Source organism: Sminthopsis crassicaudata, chromosome 2 (assembly GCF_048593235.1).
Source record: "Sminthopsis crassicaudata isolate SCR6 chromosome 2, ASM4859323v1, whole genome shotgun sequence".
NCBI classification, from domain to species: domain Eukaryota; kingdom Metazoa; phylum Chordata; class Mammalia; order Dasyuromorphia; family Dasyuridae; genus Sminthopsis; species Sminthopsis crassicaudata.
In genome coordinates, this window is record NC_133618.1 from 609839047 (window position 1) to 609857244 (window position 18198).

The window sequence follows — 18198 nt, forward strand, 5'->3', positions numbered from 1 at the left end:
TGCAAATTAAGACAATTCTGAAATTATCTCACACCCATCAGACTAGCTAAGAAGACAGGAAGAGACAATGATAAATGTTGGAGAGGATGTGGGAAAATTGGGACACCATGTATTGCTGGTGGAGTTGTGAAATGATTTAGTCATTCTGCAGAGCAATGTGAAACTGTGCCCAAAGGACTGTAAAACTATACATACCCTTTGATCCAACTGTGCCACTACTGGGTCTGTGTTCTAAAGAGATCATAAAAAAGGGGAAAGGATCCACATGTGCAAAAATGTAGCAACTCTTTTTGTAATGGCAAGACATTGGAAACTGAGTGGATTAATTGGAGAATGGCTGAATAAGTTATGGTATGTGAATGTAATGAAATGTTATTCTTCTGTAAGAAATGATGAGCAGACTGACTTATATGAAGTAATGCTGAGTGAAATGAGCAGAACCAGAACTTTATAGACAGTAACAGCAAGATTAATTGATGATCAACTATAATAGACTTCTCTCTTCTCAGCAATATGGTGATCCAAGACAATTCCAGTAGACTTGAGATAGAATCTGCATTTGCATCCAGAGAGAGAACTATAGAGACTTGTGATTCAAAGCATAATATTTTCACCTTTTTTGTTTGCTTTTTCTCATGATTTTGTTCTGATTTTTCTTTCACAATACAATTAATATGGAAATATGTTATATCAGATTGCTTGCTGTCTTCGAGAGGGGGAAGGTAAAGGAAAAAGGTATAAAAAGTTTGAAACTTAAATTCTTATAAAAATGAATGCTGAAAACTATCTTTGCACGTAATTGGAAAAATAAAATACTATTGAGGAATTTTCTTTTTAATTATGGCACTAGCATTTCAAACCTCAGTGCAAAGTATTGCCTTCTCTTGAAGGCTCTCTTTTGAAATACAAATACTTTTATCACAACAAAAAGTACCACTGTAAGCCACTGAATTATCTTAGCCTCAATTAACTTTGAAGGTTTTTTTTTTCCTACTATAAAAAAAAAAAAAAAAAGGAAGATGAAATGGACAGGGATGATCTGGAAAAGATACAGGGCTATAGTGAAGACAAACTGTTGTCAATTTCACGCAGGGGCCACTGCTGTTGACAGTCCAGTTTTTACTTTCATTAATTTTTGTGAGATTAGTTTCAATCAACCAAGAAGTATTTAACTATGTGCAGATATTGTGCTAAAAACCAGGGCTTCCAGGACAAAAATGAAATTGCCCTAGTCTTCAAGAAGTGTACATTATGTTGGAGAAGAGATTAATATGTGCACATATATGAATAAACACAACATAATATATAAATATTACTATATTCAAAATAAATATAAAAGTAATTTTATGGGTTTGGAACTGGTGCCTGAGAGGTACTAACATTGAACAGGGAGTCTGGAATATATATCTGTCTGGAAAAGTAGGTTGACACCTACTTTTTTTTAGGTTGTGAAGGATTTTCAGTGTCAGAAGCTAATAACTAATTTTTAAACTTTATTTTTTATTAATTTTATAATTATAACATTTTTTGACAGTACATGTGCATGGATAATTTTTTATAACATTATCCCTTGTACTCCCTTCTGTTCCGAATTTCCCCCTCCTTCCCTCCACCCCCTCCCCTAGATGGCAGGCATTCCCATACATGTTAAATATGTTAAACTCTTTTGTTAATAATACACCAATAAACTCTACAAATAGCGTAAGCTTTCTTTTTAAGTTGAAATGACTTTAGATCCCATTCCTCATAATACTCAAATTCTATAAATAGCTTAATTTTTTTGCCCTTTGGAATGCTATTTATTTTGGGCATTCTTTTTTTTTTTTTTTTAGTTCCAAATTTTCTCTTTCTCTACCCTTTCCCCACACACCCAGAAGGCAAGTCACATGATAGCAAGTATACATATGAAATCTTTCAGAACATATTTCCATATTAGTCATATTGTTTAAAAAAAAAAAACTTAAGCAAGAAAAATAAAGAGAAAAAAATTGCACTCAAAGTTCATCGGTTCTCTTTGGAAGTAAATAGCATTAAAAATTTTTTTTAAGTTGGAACGGCATGGGTCCCCCATCGCCAACTAGTATTATTTGTTCCCCAATCGGGTTATTAGAAGTACTCAAACTTGATGCAACAGTTGGTATCGGGCCACGAAAGCTGGGAGTGGCAAATGGTGTAAAAACAAAGACAATTGGGCAGAGAGTGAGCCGGCGCTGTGACCGAGGATCGTGGGCATGAGGACCAGGTAACAGGGGGCGGCTTTCAGCCAGACTCCCCAAGACCAAGCTTGGAACGGACTGGGGGCCGGGAGGGAGGAGGGAGAGCACATATCGCCCGAGTAGCCCTGGCGAAGTCCCTGGGATGGGCTCCCAACTCGGTGACCCGGGCGTCCCAGGGCGGGGGAGGGGGTAGGAGGGAGTCACTGGGGAACCAAGCACCCTCAGGACTCTCCTTCCTCTTCCCCCTCCCCACCCCGGGAGGCCTGACGCAAGGTGGGTCGGCGTGCGTGCGCGGCCCCGGGCGTGGCGTGACCGTGCGTGCGCGGGGCCGCGGCGGAGGCGGAGGCTGGGCCGGGCTGGCGGCAGAAGATGGCGAGGGTGTGTAGGCGGCAGCAATGCTCCGTTGAGAGACGCGGCTTTCGGCAAGAACTGGATTCGTGGCGCCACAAGCTCATTCACTGTGTAGGTGAGACCCTCTCCTCCCGCCGCCGCCTCCGGTCCCGAGCTGCCCCGCCGCCTGCCGCCCCTGGCCGGGGAAGGAACCAGCCAGTTCCTCCTCCGGCCCTCTCGCTCTCGTTCCCCCTCCCCCTTCCTCCCCCTCCGTCTCTCCTCTCTTCCCCCACCCCCTGGTGGGCGAGCGGCGCGCGACTACAGCGTCCGCTTCTCCCTCCAAGCTAGGCGCGCGCTCGCTCGCCCCTCCCTCTTGCCCCCCCTTCCCCCCTCGGCTCTGCCCTCTTGGGCAGGGCGCTCGCCCCTCCCCCAGCCGTGACCCGGCGCCTGGGCCGCGGTGTATTGTGGAGACTCAGTCCGAGACGTACACACTTTTCCGGGGTCGCCGCTGCCGGCTTACGCTGAGCTAGTTGGGCGGGGTGGAGGTGGGAGGGGGCGTTGGACCAATCACCGCCCCCAACCTTCCCCAGCCGCCCTTCTCTCTGTCTCTCTCTTTCTCACCCCCCCATCCCCTTTCTCCCATCCCCTCCCCCCTCGCCTCCCGGACGCGTGGCCGCGCGCGCGCCCTCTCCCCCCTCTCGCCCCCGTGCACGCGCTTCGGCCCCGGGAGCCCGGGAGTGGGCGAGGGAGCTGATGGGGGAGCTGGAGCTGTCAGAGGCCCCGAGCCCGACAGCGGAGGGAGCTGAGCGGGTGTAATGGCCGCGGGGGACAGCGGCTTCCCTTGCTCGGCTGGCGGGGGCTCGGGGTGGGTGTGTTAGTGGTGGTGGCGTGTGCGTGTGCCGTGGAGGGAGGGTGCATTGCATGGAGGTCAGCCGGGAAGGCTATGGCGGGGGCCTCTTGTCTCCTCCGGGGGTTTGTTTCCTAGTCGCCGTTGCCCCGAGAAGCGCAGCATCCTCTGTCCGCCCCATGCCGCGGCTTCGCGTGGGCCGGTCCCCGGGTGGTCTTCTCCCTGAGGGGAGGAGGGAGTGAACGGGGTGCCCTCGGGAAGGGCCGGGCGTCCGAGCTGCTCCTCTCACACTGTGTGTTTTGTCTGTTTTTCTCTCCCAAGGTCCCGTTTCCCTCTGTGCGGCGGCCGGCGGGACCATAAGGGCTTAACTCATATATTTAACCCCCCTCCGAAAAGTAAGTGGCCCGTGTGGTGTCTCCGCTCCGCCCGCCGCCCCCCTTCCCCTCTGCATCCCTTTTCTGACGCTCCTGCTTCCAGCATTGTTATTCCTCACCCTTTCTCTGCTGCTGCTGAGGTGTGGGGAAATTTCCCGGTCCCGCTGCCCACTCTCGGGGGAGGCCCTCGGGGCATATTAGTTAGGGACCCGGTCTTCCCTAACTGTTTGCTAATCTGAGAAATTCTAGTGGTTGGCTTGGACCCCTCACCCCTCCTTCCCGTCAGGGTTTCCTTGGAAGGAATTATGCAAATCCAGCTTTCTGGTGTCCATTCAGCGGCAATTTCATGCGGTGAGAAGTTCTCTTTGTTGTGTGAGGGGGAGAACAGACACTGATTTAATAGACATATCTGTTGGGGGGAAGGGTGGAGGGGGTAGGGGAGAGAGGTTCAGTTTGGAAGAATTACAGCACTTGGTTAGCTCACTGTCTTTGTACTTGAGCTTCTGGCTTGACAGGAGTATCTGCCCTCTACTATATCCCACAAGAGATTTTTTTTCTATAATAGATTAAAAGCAAAACTGAAACTTTAAAGGAAGTGAAAAATCAGGTAATCTTTACCTAAAAGATAATACTTTTCAGCTTATCCCTTTCTCCAGTAGTGTTGGATGAAAATGGATAATACAAATTTTGAAACAGACCTTGACTCAGTCTAACATAAGAAACAATGATAATTGATGTTGCATTAGTCTTTCAAGGTGTGAAATAATTAAGAATTTTTGACGGGTGGGAAAATATTGAGTTGAGTAAAGTATATAAAAAAATAGACTATTAAACATGCTGTGTAAACATTTTGAATTCTGTATGCAAAAATTCATTTTGTCAGTTAAGAGGGAGTGAATTTCAGCTTCCACTGCATTCATAACCACCTCTGCTGGCCCTTTTGGTTATCATTTTGCATTCAATGTGCTTTGATTCTGGAGCTTGTTGTATTCATAAAAATAGAACTACTTTCCCAATGTACATTCTTTCTGTGAAAATGATCCTTATTTGTGGCATTTATATATGACATCTGATTTTACAAGAGAATTTTTTAAACTGGAGTTTTCATGATGAAAAATATTTAATCTTTAATGTGTCATGTTTGCTTGATTTCCTCAGTGACTGCTTTTGTTGCAGTAGAGTCAAGACAATTTTTTAACTGATTTTGACATTGACAGTCATCTTTGAGTTGTGAAACTGGAAATTTTTAAAAATGACTTTAGGTAGTTTCAGTGACTTTTAAGTCATCTCAAGCTAACAGTTTTTTGTGGGTCATTTCTTATTGTAAGTCTAATGTTTGTTGTTCAACAGTGGTTATCTTTGCACATTTTACTGTATATGTTTAATCTTTAATGCAAAATTCTGAATTTTGAGGAGTTAAAGTTCAAAAGATATTTAAAGTCCAAAGTGCAGTGGCAATATTTTAATCTCCATGTAGATTATAGTCTTGACTCTCATCAGTCAGTTAAATAAGACTCCCAATCTCTTAAACATATTTAGATTTTTTGAAATCCAATATAGATGACTAAGTTAATTTTAATTTTCTTTTAAAATTAATTATTTTGAGACTGTTGGAGATACAACTATTTGTTTGATTTTATAATCTTCTTTAATTGGTTGATTATGTATTTATATATATATATATATATTTTTTTTTTTTTTTTTTTTTTTGCTGCAAACAATTTCCTTTTAGGAATTTCATGATCCTATTAAACGAGCCTACTTGCTTTTTCTCATATGACTTCTCATCTCTACTTTTGCACAAAATGTTCCCTCTCCCCCTTGTAATGGAATCCTTCCTCACTTCAAGTGAGGAATAATATATATATATATATATATATATATATATATATATATATATTACATGATTATGTATATTAAAAAAAACTTAACTAATTTTATGGTTCTGTCTCAAGTTATAGTTCATTTACATTCAGTATTAACATTTTGGAATGAATGACAATTCACTTTAAATGCCTTTTTTTTTCTTGCTGAAACAGAGGTGGATACATTGACTATATTGACTTAGCTTTACCACCTTTGTAGGCTGGTAGGAAAGGGAGGCTTTGATGTTCTGTAAGGATGTTGGGATGACCTATTCAAACTGCAAAGAAATCCTAATTTGCATCTCTGCTACTTCAGATGTGAATGCTTTTTAAAGAATTCTCTATAGTGCAGAGGAAATTATGTCTAACCCCTCCCTGTCTTGATCTGGTCAGACTGCAAAAGCCAAGTGGAAGAACCAGTGTTAGATGACTATTCTGGCCTAAACAACTATTTTACATTATTTTAACTCCAGCAGATAAGATTGTGTGGTAAAGGAATAGTAGGGGGCATTTGAGCAAATAAATCTTTAGATCAAGATGATGAGATTGCACAGAGTGGTGGTCTTCTGATTTCTTAACTTAGTAAATGACTGTTTGCTTTTTTCTATTATAAACCTGAATAAACACTCAACCATATTGGCATTTGTGCTATTTTTAGGAATGCAATGTTAATGGAAAAGGATTTATTAATTACTTTTTAAAAGAATGTTATTTATTCAGTGCATGAAGCAAGGGAGAAAAAAAGTATAAAACAAGGCACAATTAGTAAGTACCAAATAGTAGTAGAAATCAAGAGCTTATAGGATGTAGGCTTGAGAGGCTAATAGGAACATTCCAAATAGAGAAAATAGCATGAGTCAGATGTGGAGAGAATATAATGAAAGTCCTGATTGGAGAATAAGTAATCCAATTTCATTGAAACCTAGGATTAGGTATAGGGAGTATATAAAACATAGAAGGGTATGAGTTTGAAATAAGTTTATCAAAACCTTTGACCATTATGGTTATGGAAATGATGCTTTGATTTGGTTGATGGCTCAGGAGTTGTGGGGCTTATTTTCATCTCTAGTTTTAAAGAAGCTTTAAAAATATAGGGTATGATAATTACAAGATGATGAGATTGATTGTTAGGCCAGTTCTTAGAAGTTCTTTGCTCCATTCCAAGGAGTTATCTTAAGAGCCTGTGGACTTGTTCCAATGATGATGCTATTGCTCAAAGGTAATTTTTTTTTTTTTTTTTTTTTTGGCCAGGGGATGGGGGAGTACTTGGGAATTGCCTTTAGATTGACTTATTTAGATAACATTTATTAAGCTAAGCATGAGGAATAAAAAGACAAAAATAAAACAATCCCATTTGTAGGTGGAGGGTAAACTCTCTAAATAGCTATGAAAATAAAATGTGGACCAAATTATTTCATTGGAAAAGGAAAGCAAATGGTATCAGGATAGGTCTTTTGTAGGAATGATATTTGATCTGAGATAGTAGGGATTGTAAGAACTTGAAGTGAGGAAGGATTCTATTACAAGGGGGAGAGGGAACTTTTTGTGCAAAAGTAAAGATGAGAGGTCATATGAGAAAAAGCAAGTAGGCTAGTTTAATAGGATCATGAAATTCCTGAAAGGAAATTGTTTGCAGCAAAATAGTATTCTGGATAGACACAGAACCTGGAGTCAAAAAGACCTGAGATCAAATTCAACTTCAACCATTTTTTTTTTAGCTGTGTGACCCTGGATAAGTCACTGCTATCTGCTTCAATTTTCTTATTTGTAAATTGGAGATAATAATGGTACCTACCTCCTGGTTGTTGTGAGGACAGTATGAAATAATAGCTTTAAAGAGTTTTGCAAACCTTAAAACCCTATAAAAGCCATAAGGTAAATACTAGCTATTATTGTTGTTAGCAGCTGGGAATATAGGTTGGAATCAGATTGTGAAAGGCTTTAAATATAAATAGGAGTTGATATTTATCCTATAGCCAGTAGAGAGCCATTGGTACTTCTTGAATAAAAGAAGATTGTAGTTAGACTTGTACTTAGGAATATCAATTTGGCAGCTTTGTGAAACAGATTAGAAAGAGGAAAGATTTTAAACAGGGAGACTAATACATTTTTGAGTAGAGTATGCTCTTTTCAGTATTTTCAATAGTGGCAAAGTTCCACCCTGGTATGGAATGGGAGGAGGAGAGGTTGAAACAGCCAAAAGTTGTTTGGTACCAAGTGGTTTTATAACAGTTGTAATTACCTGAAGTGCAGCTATAACATAAGATTGACTTTTCCTGAATACCTTATAAACTGCCTCTGACAGCAGTTCCAAAAATGTTTTGAGTAGCAAGAGCATTTTTTGTAATAATTGTACGTCATTCTGAAGTAAGGACTTTGAAGGACAATTCTATAAATATGTTGGTATAGGTTATTTTTATTTTAAAGTTTTATTTATAGTCACAAGGGGTGTATGTGTGGATATATATAGGTATGTGTGTCTGTGTGTATTATGAGTAAATATTTTTCCCTTCCTCTTTGGTAATCACAAGCAAGATATATGACAATCAAAGGCATTTTCTTTGCCACATTATCCAAATTGGACTAGAGGACATTAGTTGTTTAGAATATCCTTAATATTTCCCCCTCTAGACTTTAACATTTTCTTCCTTTTATAACTAAACACCTTTGATATTAGTTTTTCTGAATCCATTATGGTAAATTAAAGGAAATAAAATAAATTATTATTTCTTGAGTTAATGATTAGAAATTTTTATTTTTAAAATTACTGAAAAATTGACTAGTGTATGTATATATATATGTATGTATGTATGTATATGTGGATATTCTTGTATCAATGTATAATATGAAGAGTGTGTGTGTGGGTAGCACGTCTATTCTTTCTGCTGAGCTATAGTCACATCTCTGATTTCCTCTTGGACATCTTTATCTGGATGTCTTACAGGCTTCTCAAACTCTGCATGTCCCAGAGCTCATTTTTGTTTCTAAATCTTCTTTCCTTCTGAACTTCCCTATTGCTATTAAGGGTACCAACATCCTACAAGTTACCTAGGACTGTGTCCTCATCAACTCTTATAAACTAGTGCAAGTCTTCTAATTGATCTCTCTGCCTTATGTCTCTTCTCAGTCCATTCTTTTTCTTAGTTTCTAAGATGATTTAAAAATTACTTTGTTTTACATACATTTATCATTTTCTCTCATTATCCCCTGCCCCCCCACAACAGTAACACTGAAAAATAAAAAAAAAATTTAAGCACACATAGTTCAGCAAAATAAATTCCCATTTATTTCTTTGAGCTCATTTTAAATTTGTCACTTCTCTAACAAGAGGTGATAAAAATGTTTCATCTTAAATTCTCTTGACATGGGTTGTCATTACATTGACCAGAGTTCTAATGTCTTTCAAAGTTTTTTTCCCTATATGATACCATTGTCATTGTCGATATTGTTCTAGTTCTGCTCAATTCATTCATCAGTTCATAAGAGGTTTTCCCAATTTCCCCTGAAACTGCCAACGTGATTTTGTATGTTTGACTGTGTTGTGTTCCTACTCAATTAACTTCATTGTCTCTCTATTACCTCTAAGATCAAATATAAAGACTCTGTTTAGAATTTAAAGCTCTTTTTAAACTGTCCCTTTCCTAACTTTAAGTTTTCTCATATGTTATTGCCCTCCATGAACTCTAAATTCAACTAAACTGGCCTTTCTTCTGTCTCTTGCCTTTGTAATGATTGACTCTTATTCCTAGAATGCCCTGCCCTGTCACCTCCACCTCACAGGAGGCTTTTCTCAGACTCCCAGATGCTAATGCCTCCTCCTTCTAGAATATTTTCTTATAATATGTATATATATCTTGTATGCATCTAATTACTTTCATGTTGTTAAAGTGTGTACTCTTTGAGGGTAGAGGCTGTTTTTGCTTGATTTTGTATACTCTGATTTATAGAGTTTGTGGTCAAATACTGTCATGCTATATACATATATATGTATATATATGTACATGTGTGTGTTATATGTATGCATATACACACACAAACATACACTTCATTTTTGAGAAAATCCCAGTTTAAACTGGTGTCATTTTTAGTTGAACAAATCTTCATTGAAAACTTAAATGTGCACAGTAGTATCATCCAACATCGAGGAATTAAAATTGTAGTTAAGAAGACAAAACATGGTAAAATATGTAATTAATATGAGACAGTAACTACAATTTTCAATTCCTGTATTATAGCAATGTATTGAAAATAATGTAAAAAAATTCCCTTGTTTATCTTAATATAGTTTATATCTTTCATTCTCTCAGCACAACCCACCTGTCCTATATCCTTCTCTTTTTGCATTTCTGAAACATGTATGATCATTAAATTCACAAATGACTATAATTTACAAATAAGTGTGTTTTAGAAATAGATGAGCAATATAGGAAACTTAGTAGACCAAGAATGTTTGGGAAAACACAAAGTATAAACTGTATTATTGCAAACAATATATTATATATATAAACAACATATTTTACATATTGTTATATACCCCTGTTTTATTTTATAATTATAGTTACTGTATCCCCTGTTAAGTCATTAAATGTTTTACAATGATATGTCTTTCCAGTTAAAATGTAAGTTTTTTGATGGTATGAACCATAATATGTGGAATAGTTCTGCACATAGTGAAGCCTCAGTGAAAGCTTGTTTAATTAAAAGCAATCCCACTGGGATTTTCTCTAGGAGTATCTGAAATGTTTCTGCAAAATTACCTTTGGAGAGCAAACTAAAATTTCTTTTAATGAATTCTTGACTCATGTGAGGGACCTGGAGACTCTCCTATAAGAGACAGTGTGGTATGGTAGAAAGCATGCAGAATTTTGAATCAGGGGGTTCTAGGTTTGAATTCTGGCTCTATCACTCTGTTCTTGTGAATCAGGTATTACAGTCTCTTGATCTCGGCTCTTCATCTGTAGAAAGAGGGTGTTGGCCTAGATAGCCTCTTAGGTCCTTTCCTGCTCTAACTCTATGATTCTAATAGCGTGATAGCTATCTTCCAAGTGTTTAAAGGACTATCCTCTGATAGACTGTCATGATACCAAGAAGGCATAACTAGAAACTTTTGCAGTCTGGTAAGCTTGTGAACTTCTCAGGTTAACGTTTTTAAATGGATACAAAAAAATGCATAATATTACAAAGGAAACCAATTCCTGAAATACAATTATCAAAATACTTTTCTTTTAAAAAGTATTAAAAAATACTTAAAAAAAAAAGATAAAGAACTCCTGGACTCTAATGATTTTTGAGATCTCATAAAACTTGAATGATTCTTTAAAATGTATATTTTTTAGAGCTGCAAAGCCATTGTATAGAATACAGAGAATGTTGACAACTCTAGGGTTGAAACTAAAGCTCTTTTGATGGCCAGAGGTAAGAGAAGTCAATAATTAAACATTTATTAAACCAGTGATGTCCAAAGAAGAGGCAGTGCTGTGTAGTAGATAGATTGCAGTTCTTCTTTTAACACATGCCATAGCTAAAGGTACCATTTGACTCCTGAGTGTAAGTCACTTAATTTCTTCTCCATGAGAGTTGTAGAACTGCTTTTTAATCTCTTTCTGAGAGAGTTGTTTGTACTGTTGAAATCACAGGTTTAAATATTCTCTACTATGCTTTTCAGGTGAGTAAAGCTTTAATGTACTGGGAAAGATGGAGCAGAAAAATAAGAAATATCCAAGGACCTTACAAATCTTAATCAAATAAATGCATTTATATAGGGAATCTGATCTTTTTCATGGATAGATTGAAGGCTAAGTGAGCACTCCATAAAGCCATTACTAAGTTTATGAAGGAGTGTGAGAATTTCTTATTAGAACAATAAAGGCATGGTTTCTTCTCTGAATAGTTGTAAGGGAAAAAAAAATAATAATAGTAATGACTATAATGAAATTAATAAACCATATCTACTTCAGAGGCTCGTAAGCCCAATGCAGAAGTGGGAAACTGAGGCACAGAGAGAAATGATTTACTCAGTGTGTCAAGATTTGAACTCACATTTTCCTGACTTGTGATCTGGTGTTTTCACCACTATTCAGGTATAATTTGGAAATAGCTAGCATTGAAAAATTGAGCTTATTGACCTTAAGGTATACAAACAGTATTCTAAACTGTTTTTCTCACTGCATACTTTCTCATTATACTTTCTCATTATTTGGATATTCCTGAGTTTTGAGAAAAGTAGAAGCGTTTTTATTCTAATTCAAAATACTAAATGAATGCTAAGGCATAGGCCAAAATCGCATGTGATTTAGAACCTGTTAGGTTTAATCAGGGAAGCTTACTGGAATTTAGGAGTATTTAGATTTTAAAGATTTGAAGAGGAGAGAAGAATACTGAAGATAGGAATAAGCAAGGAGCTTGACTGGTGAGGAGAGACTATATTATATAGTAACCATCTCATACAATTTCAGAGTAATATGTAAATAGATGTCTGGGTGCAAGTCTATCTGTGTGATCAGTGCCTTAGGCAATTCACCAAGAAGTTGCTTAACTGCCTGTGGAGAGACTTTCCCCACAGAAATTTCTTTATTGGGGGGAGGGGGCTCAAAGAAGACCAAAAAAAGAGAAAAGACACTGTTTACATAAACATACTCCTTATGGCATACTGAATGGCCTTAGGTCTTGTCTTTAATACATTTTGGGCACATCATTTAATATCTCAGTGTTCTTGAAAACAAGGTGTCCAACTTCACTTCGAAGGATCTACCTAATTTGAGAATTGCCTGTGCTACTAAAATTATAGGTTGAATCCATTCTCTATGTGTGTATACACACATTAACTCTGCTATACAGTAATAGTATCAATTTATTTTGGACCTGTGTTGTCATTGGTTCAGGGATTCTCCTACCAATTCAGTTTGTAATTTAGTGACTTGCTGATTGAACTGAAATGTGTCAGAGATGGGACTTGAATGTAAGGCAGGTTTTCTTTCATGCCTCTATGCTTGTCTTTTGTATGGCTAACATTTAAATAGTATGTTAGGGCTTGCAAAATGCTTTACATACATTATTTCATCTGAACCTCACCATGATCTATAAGGTGGTGTTAGAGGTGACATAATTATCTATTTTACACTAAAAAAAAAAAAAGGCTCAGACCAACTAATTTGACATGGTCACAGCTAGGAATTGGGATTTGAACCCAAGTATTTTTTAATATTCAATACTATCTGAGAATATTTACTATTCTTGCTTCTTTCAAATTATATTTTGAGTTCTGGAGGTGGAAAAGAGAATGGTGCTTTGCAATAGAATGATCAGAGGGATAATAGTAGGAAAGCCATTTAAACTCTTTGAAAATTATTTTTAGTCATAATCATTATTTAAGTGGGTTATATGGTGATAAAATAGTAAAAGTTTATTTTTAAAACATGAAACTTAATTATGCTCTTGTTTTATTTGCATTGAAAATCCCAATATAGTGTTCTTTCCCGTTTTTGGGGGGGAATGTAAAAATCTTGATCATAATAAAATGGAATTTACTATAAAATTTACTGAGTTGATTTTAAAAGGTGATTTAGATTTTCTTTTAGTTTGATTTCACTAACTGAAGCCTGGTTTTGCTATACCAGGACACCTGCATTTTGTCAAAAGCTTAACATGTATAAAAATGTTATGTAGATAAGTATCTGCATTTTTTGAAATGAGAGAAAGCTTTGTAAGTATGAGATTCCCTTTGGCCAAAGAAGATACAAATTTTTAAAAATATTTTATTTTGTTTTTTATTAATTTTTATAATTATAACATTTTCTTTGACTGTACATATGCATAGGTAATTTTTTTTTTTTAATTTTTACAACATTATCCCTTGTACTCCCTTCTGTTCCGAGTTTTTCCCTTCCTTCCCTCCACCTCCTCCCCTAGATGGCAGGCGTTCCCATACATATTCAATATCTTATACTATATCCTAGGTACAATATATATGTGCAGAACCGAATTTTGTTGTTGCTGTTGTTGCAAAGGAAGGATTGTATTCGCAAAGTAAAAATAATCTGGGAAGAGAAACAAAACAAAACAAAACAATGCTCACAGTTTACGCTCATTTCCCAGTGTTCCTTTTCTGGATGTAGCTGATTCTGTCCATCATTGATCAATTGGAATTGGATTAGCTCTTCTCTATGTTGAAGATATCCAAGAAGATACAAATTAAGTCACTTAAAAACAGCATTTATTAAGCACATACCATATGTAAGCCATCATGCTAAGTGCTGGGATATAAAAATAAATGAAAGTTTATTTCTTTCAGGAGTTTACATTCTAATAGAATTATGTTAACCTTTTTTAGGAAAAGGTTTTGATGATTGTTGACTCCATTTATATGAACTGTGCTAAAGATAAAATACCTTCTGTTTGTTTGAATACTCTATAGTGCAATGCAAATGCTCATTAGTGCTATAGCAGATTTTATTGTACTTAAAATTTTGAGTGATGAAAGCATATAATTGTGTGATGTTTTAAGAAATAGAAGTGCATTACTGTGAAACAAGAAGTGAGACTAAGGCTTAACAAAATGGGGGAGGGGAGAAATTTGGATATTATGATTTAGAACAGAAGGAAGTTCATCTTAAAACAAAAGGTCAACATTTTAAGTTATATAGTCTTGTTAACAGTTGAACATAAATGATGATAATCATTTTAACCCTGTTAAGAAATTGACCTCAAATTCTAGATTATGTGAAAAGGAAGGAAAAAGGATGATACTATAGCATCTGTGACAATGAATATAGTTTAAGTATTTTAAGTATTTATTCCTAAGTTTAGGAGTAAACTTGAGGGAAGGAATGTTTCCATCCTTATCTTACCAGTTGCTTATTCCTTGTTGCCTGCAATGAGAATAAATTTTGCTGCTGTTTTTCATGGGAGTTAGGACAGACTTGGCATTTTAGTTCTTGAGTCACTGACTCAAGAACAGTTATTTGTAGGTCACATGGTAATAACTTTTATTTTCAGTAGACATTCTCAGAAGTAATTATTTAAATTTGGAATAGTTTTTATCCTTCAAAAAGCTTGAAGTAAATTTTATAGTAGCCAAAGAGAGCCAGCACAAAACTTCAAGCTTCTCCCTCCCCCCAAAGTCTTTATTTCTTATTATGGAGTAACTTTGGAGAAAAATCTCTCTCCTTCCCTTTCTTATATACTATGCAAAGTTCTTGGTCCAACTCTTTGCTAAATTCTCCTACTAGGATTTTATCCTCTTTGCTTGTCTTCATGCTCCAAAATACATAATGGCAATTAATCTTTTGCAATATGTCTTATCATCAGCCAACTATTTATTAAGCTTCTACTGTGTGCTAGGCAGTGTCTGACATTGCCAGAGAGATAAAGGTTATAAGTATTTTCTTTTTTGTGCACAATTCTCTTAATCATTATGTTTTTATAAATACAGTAAAAGCTGCATTAAATCTAGTTTTGGTTCATAGATTTATAATGGATTTATGGGTTAAAAATCATCCGGGCTAATAATGTCATTCACATGGACAATGGCTGCTAAACTGGACCACATATTTACTTGGAAAACCACATATATGATCTATCTTTTATTGTGTTTTTATTCAGTTTGTTAATTATTTCCCAATTACATTTTAATCTGGTTTGGGTTGTACTGGGAAGTGTTGTGAACTTGGTGTGTGGCTGGTGTGTCTGGTCTAGGCCGTCCCAAGTTTCAGAAATGAAGAAACTAGGGTTTGGAGAGATGGATTAATTGGTAAAATGAAAAATTCGCAGTTTACATTGTATGCTGACCTTTGGATAATGAGAGTAACTATCAGACTGCAACTATAATGTATCTTTTTGCCTCATGGTCATCATGTTTTGTATACAAGTTTATATTTTATCACCAATAAATATATACTTAATTGCTTCTGTGAGATATGTGGTACTATGCTAGCAGTTTAAAGAGCCTGAGGAAGACAAGATAAAAATATACTCAGTATTATAAAGATATGTAGATATTTTAAGAGAGAAAGAACTTTAATTTTTTGAAATTATCTTTTTAAAAAATCTTAATTGGATTAATTGGTAAAGCAAAAAATTCCTTTTTTAAAAAATGTCTTATAAGAAACAGAAAACATCAACAGAACTATACTTGCTTAGCAATTTTTACATTTTAATTAATTTATTACAATGAAAAGTATTGTAATACCTCTTTATCTAGTCATTCTCTTTAAGTCTATTTTGGATTCCAATTTTCTGGTCTTTGTGCCTTTATAGTATAGTATAGAATGAAAGAAAGGAAATTTCTTTTTACATTTTAGTTATATGGGGTTTTCTTTACTTTTACAAAAAAAATTAACAAAAGTCTTTTTTTCTCCTTCCCACCTACCCAGTTGAAAAAAAGAAAAATACTTTTGTAACCAGTATGCATAGTCAAGCAGAACAAATTCTCTTATTGCCTATGTTCAAAAAATGTTTCATTCTATACTCTTAATCCATTATTTCTCTATTGGGATAACATGCATCTTCATTATTGGTTCCCTGAAATCGTAGATGGTAATTGTGTTGCTCAGAGTTCTTGCAGTTTTCAAAGTTGTTTGTCTTTATAATATTGTCATATAATTTACATGACAATTTCTTATTGCTCATTTTATCCATCAGTTTATAGAAGTATTTTGGTAATATTGATGTTATAATATACATTTAATTTTCTTCTGGTTCTGCTTATTTAAAACTATCAGTTCTGGCAAGTCTTTCCACATCTTTTGCTGGAAAACCATTGTGCTGTCAGAATTAGATGATTTCAACTAATTGACAATTTAATTCAAGTAGCAAGTTCTGGTACCTAAAAAATTGTTATAATTTCATTTTCATTGACATCTTGATCTTATAAAAGATGCTGTACTTGTTGTAGATAGAAATAAATTAAAAAACATGCAAGCTCTCATTTAATTTTTCTCATTTTTCTTATGCTTTTTTAGTGTGATTTATGTAGTCCCCTTTTTTTAGGCAGATTGTGATTTCCAGAGATAATTTCTGATTACATGCAAATACTTTCCTTTAAAGCATATCTTTTCCTCCTTTTTCTTTCACAGTCTATAAACATTTATTAAAAACCTGTCACATGCCAGGTACATTCTCAGTTATTTAACCCAATTTGATTATATAAAAATAATTTTTTTGTTTCTGTCCTTTAGGGCAATATAGCAGGATAGTGTAAGAATTTTCTACTTTATCATTCAACATCATTTTTTGGCTGCTTATTTCAGTTACCAAGGTCACCTTTTTTGTTGTTAAAAGAGCACCTATATTAGGATATTAGCTCTTCTGATAGAATTCTAGCTCTTCCTTGAAGGTAAGAAATATAAATTTTGTGTATTTCTACCATCTAATATAGAAGAGGCACTTAATTTTTCCCTCAAGGATAGACTAGGATTCTAATTTGGCTTACATGTGACTTTTAGTTTCAGAAGTCTGACCCTGGTGTACAATGATGACTCATTTTTGTCACTTGTTTGGATTTTAATGAAGTGATAGGGTGTTTTAGCCTCAATCGATTGATTCTCTTGATGATATTTTATCAGAATAGCAAATTCTTCCTTCACAATGCAGATTAATTACTCATTTGTCATTTAATAGTCAGAGCTGCCTGGAAAATTACTTAAGTATATTGTTATCTTACTAGTATATGCCAGAAGTAGAATTTGAATCCAGATGTGGGGCTACTTCTCTCTGTTATGCCAAGATGCTTCTTTTGTCATCTTTAGTGATTTTTTTTAAATCATGGGGAAGAGTAGTGTGAGCTTTGTTTTTATTCTTCAGTGGTACCTCCAACATAAGCCACTTGTATAAGGTTACCCATTGCTAGAAAGGAGAGCTAAGTAAGGCCTGATCATTTTAAACAACTTTCCTCATGCCTTGAAAAGGAGTTGAACTGCCTTTTTTTCTTTACCATGAGGTTATGACCACTGTTTTACAAAACCAGGATTTACTGCAACTTAAAAGTTGTTTTTTCAGGGAAGTATGAAAAATGGGGACTATAAAAGGCCATAATCTCTGATTACTTGGGGATAAGTTACTATAGGCAGACTGCCTTCCTACTGCTACCTGGAAATTGTTTTGCTCAAATTATACTTGAATCCTTATCAGATTCCCCATGGCAGTTATTCTAAACTTTTTCTCTTTTCATTAATTTGTCATTATTGAACAGATGATCTCATTTTTTATTTTGCTGAGGTAATAGAGGAGGTTGAAGGTAGGTCCTTGTCTTCCAAATTTCTCTCCTTGCCTGTTCTCTTTCTTTACACTATCAACATTTCCAAATCTGTGATTTATGCTAAATGCCTCTTCCCTCAACACTTTGTTCATTCTCTCACTATAGTTTCATAGTTTTTATCATCTCAGTGAAAAGTCTTTTGAATATTATTTATAGTCTCCTGTTTATGCAATATTATGCTTTATGCTTTCATTTATGTTTATGCTTTATTGGTCTGCAAGGAATTACATAGCTATAAGGGACCTAAAAGATATTTGTATCTAACTCTGAAATCATTGTTGCTTTTTATTTATTTTGTTTTTGTATTTATATG

At 36.0% G+C, this 18198-nt stretch overlaps 1 protein-coding gene across 9 annotated transcripts in view; it reads left to right on the plus strand.

Annotated features, from left to right (window-relative positions):
- Positions 1 to 2188: 2188 nt before the first annotated feature.
- Positions 2189 to 18198, plus strand: part of LCOR (ligand dependent nuclear receptor corepressor) — a 124616-nt gene continuing 108606 nt past the window's right edge. For 3 of the 9 annotated variants that reach the window (XM_074295966.1, XM_074295965.1, XM_074295968.1), the window contains exons 1-2: positions 2548 to 2682; positions 3715 to 3788. Coding sequence is in view for 3 of the 9 variants with exons in the window: in XM_074295959.1 (XP_074152060.1) it covers positions 2232 to 2242; positions 2478 to 2678; positions 3715 to 3788 (286 nt within the window). In the remaining 6 variants the exon portion in view is untranslated. The other 6 variants (XM_074295959.1, XM_074295969.1, XM_074295962.1 and 3 more) reach the window with 6 other exon arrangements.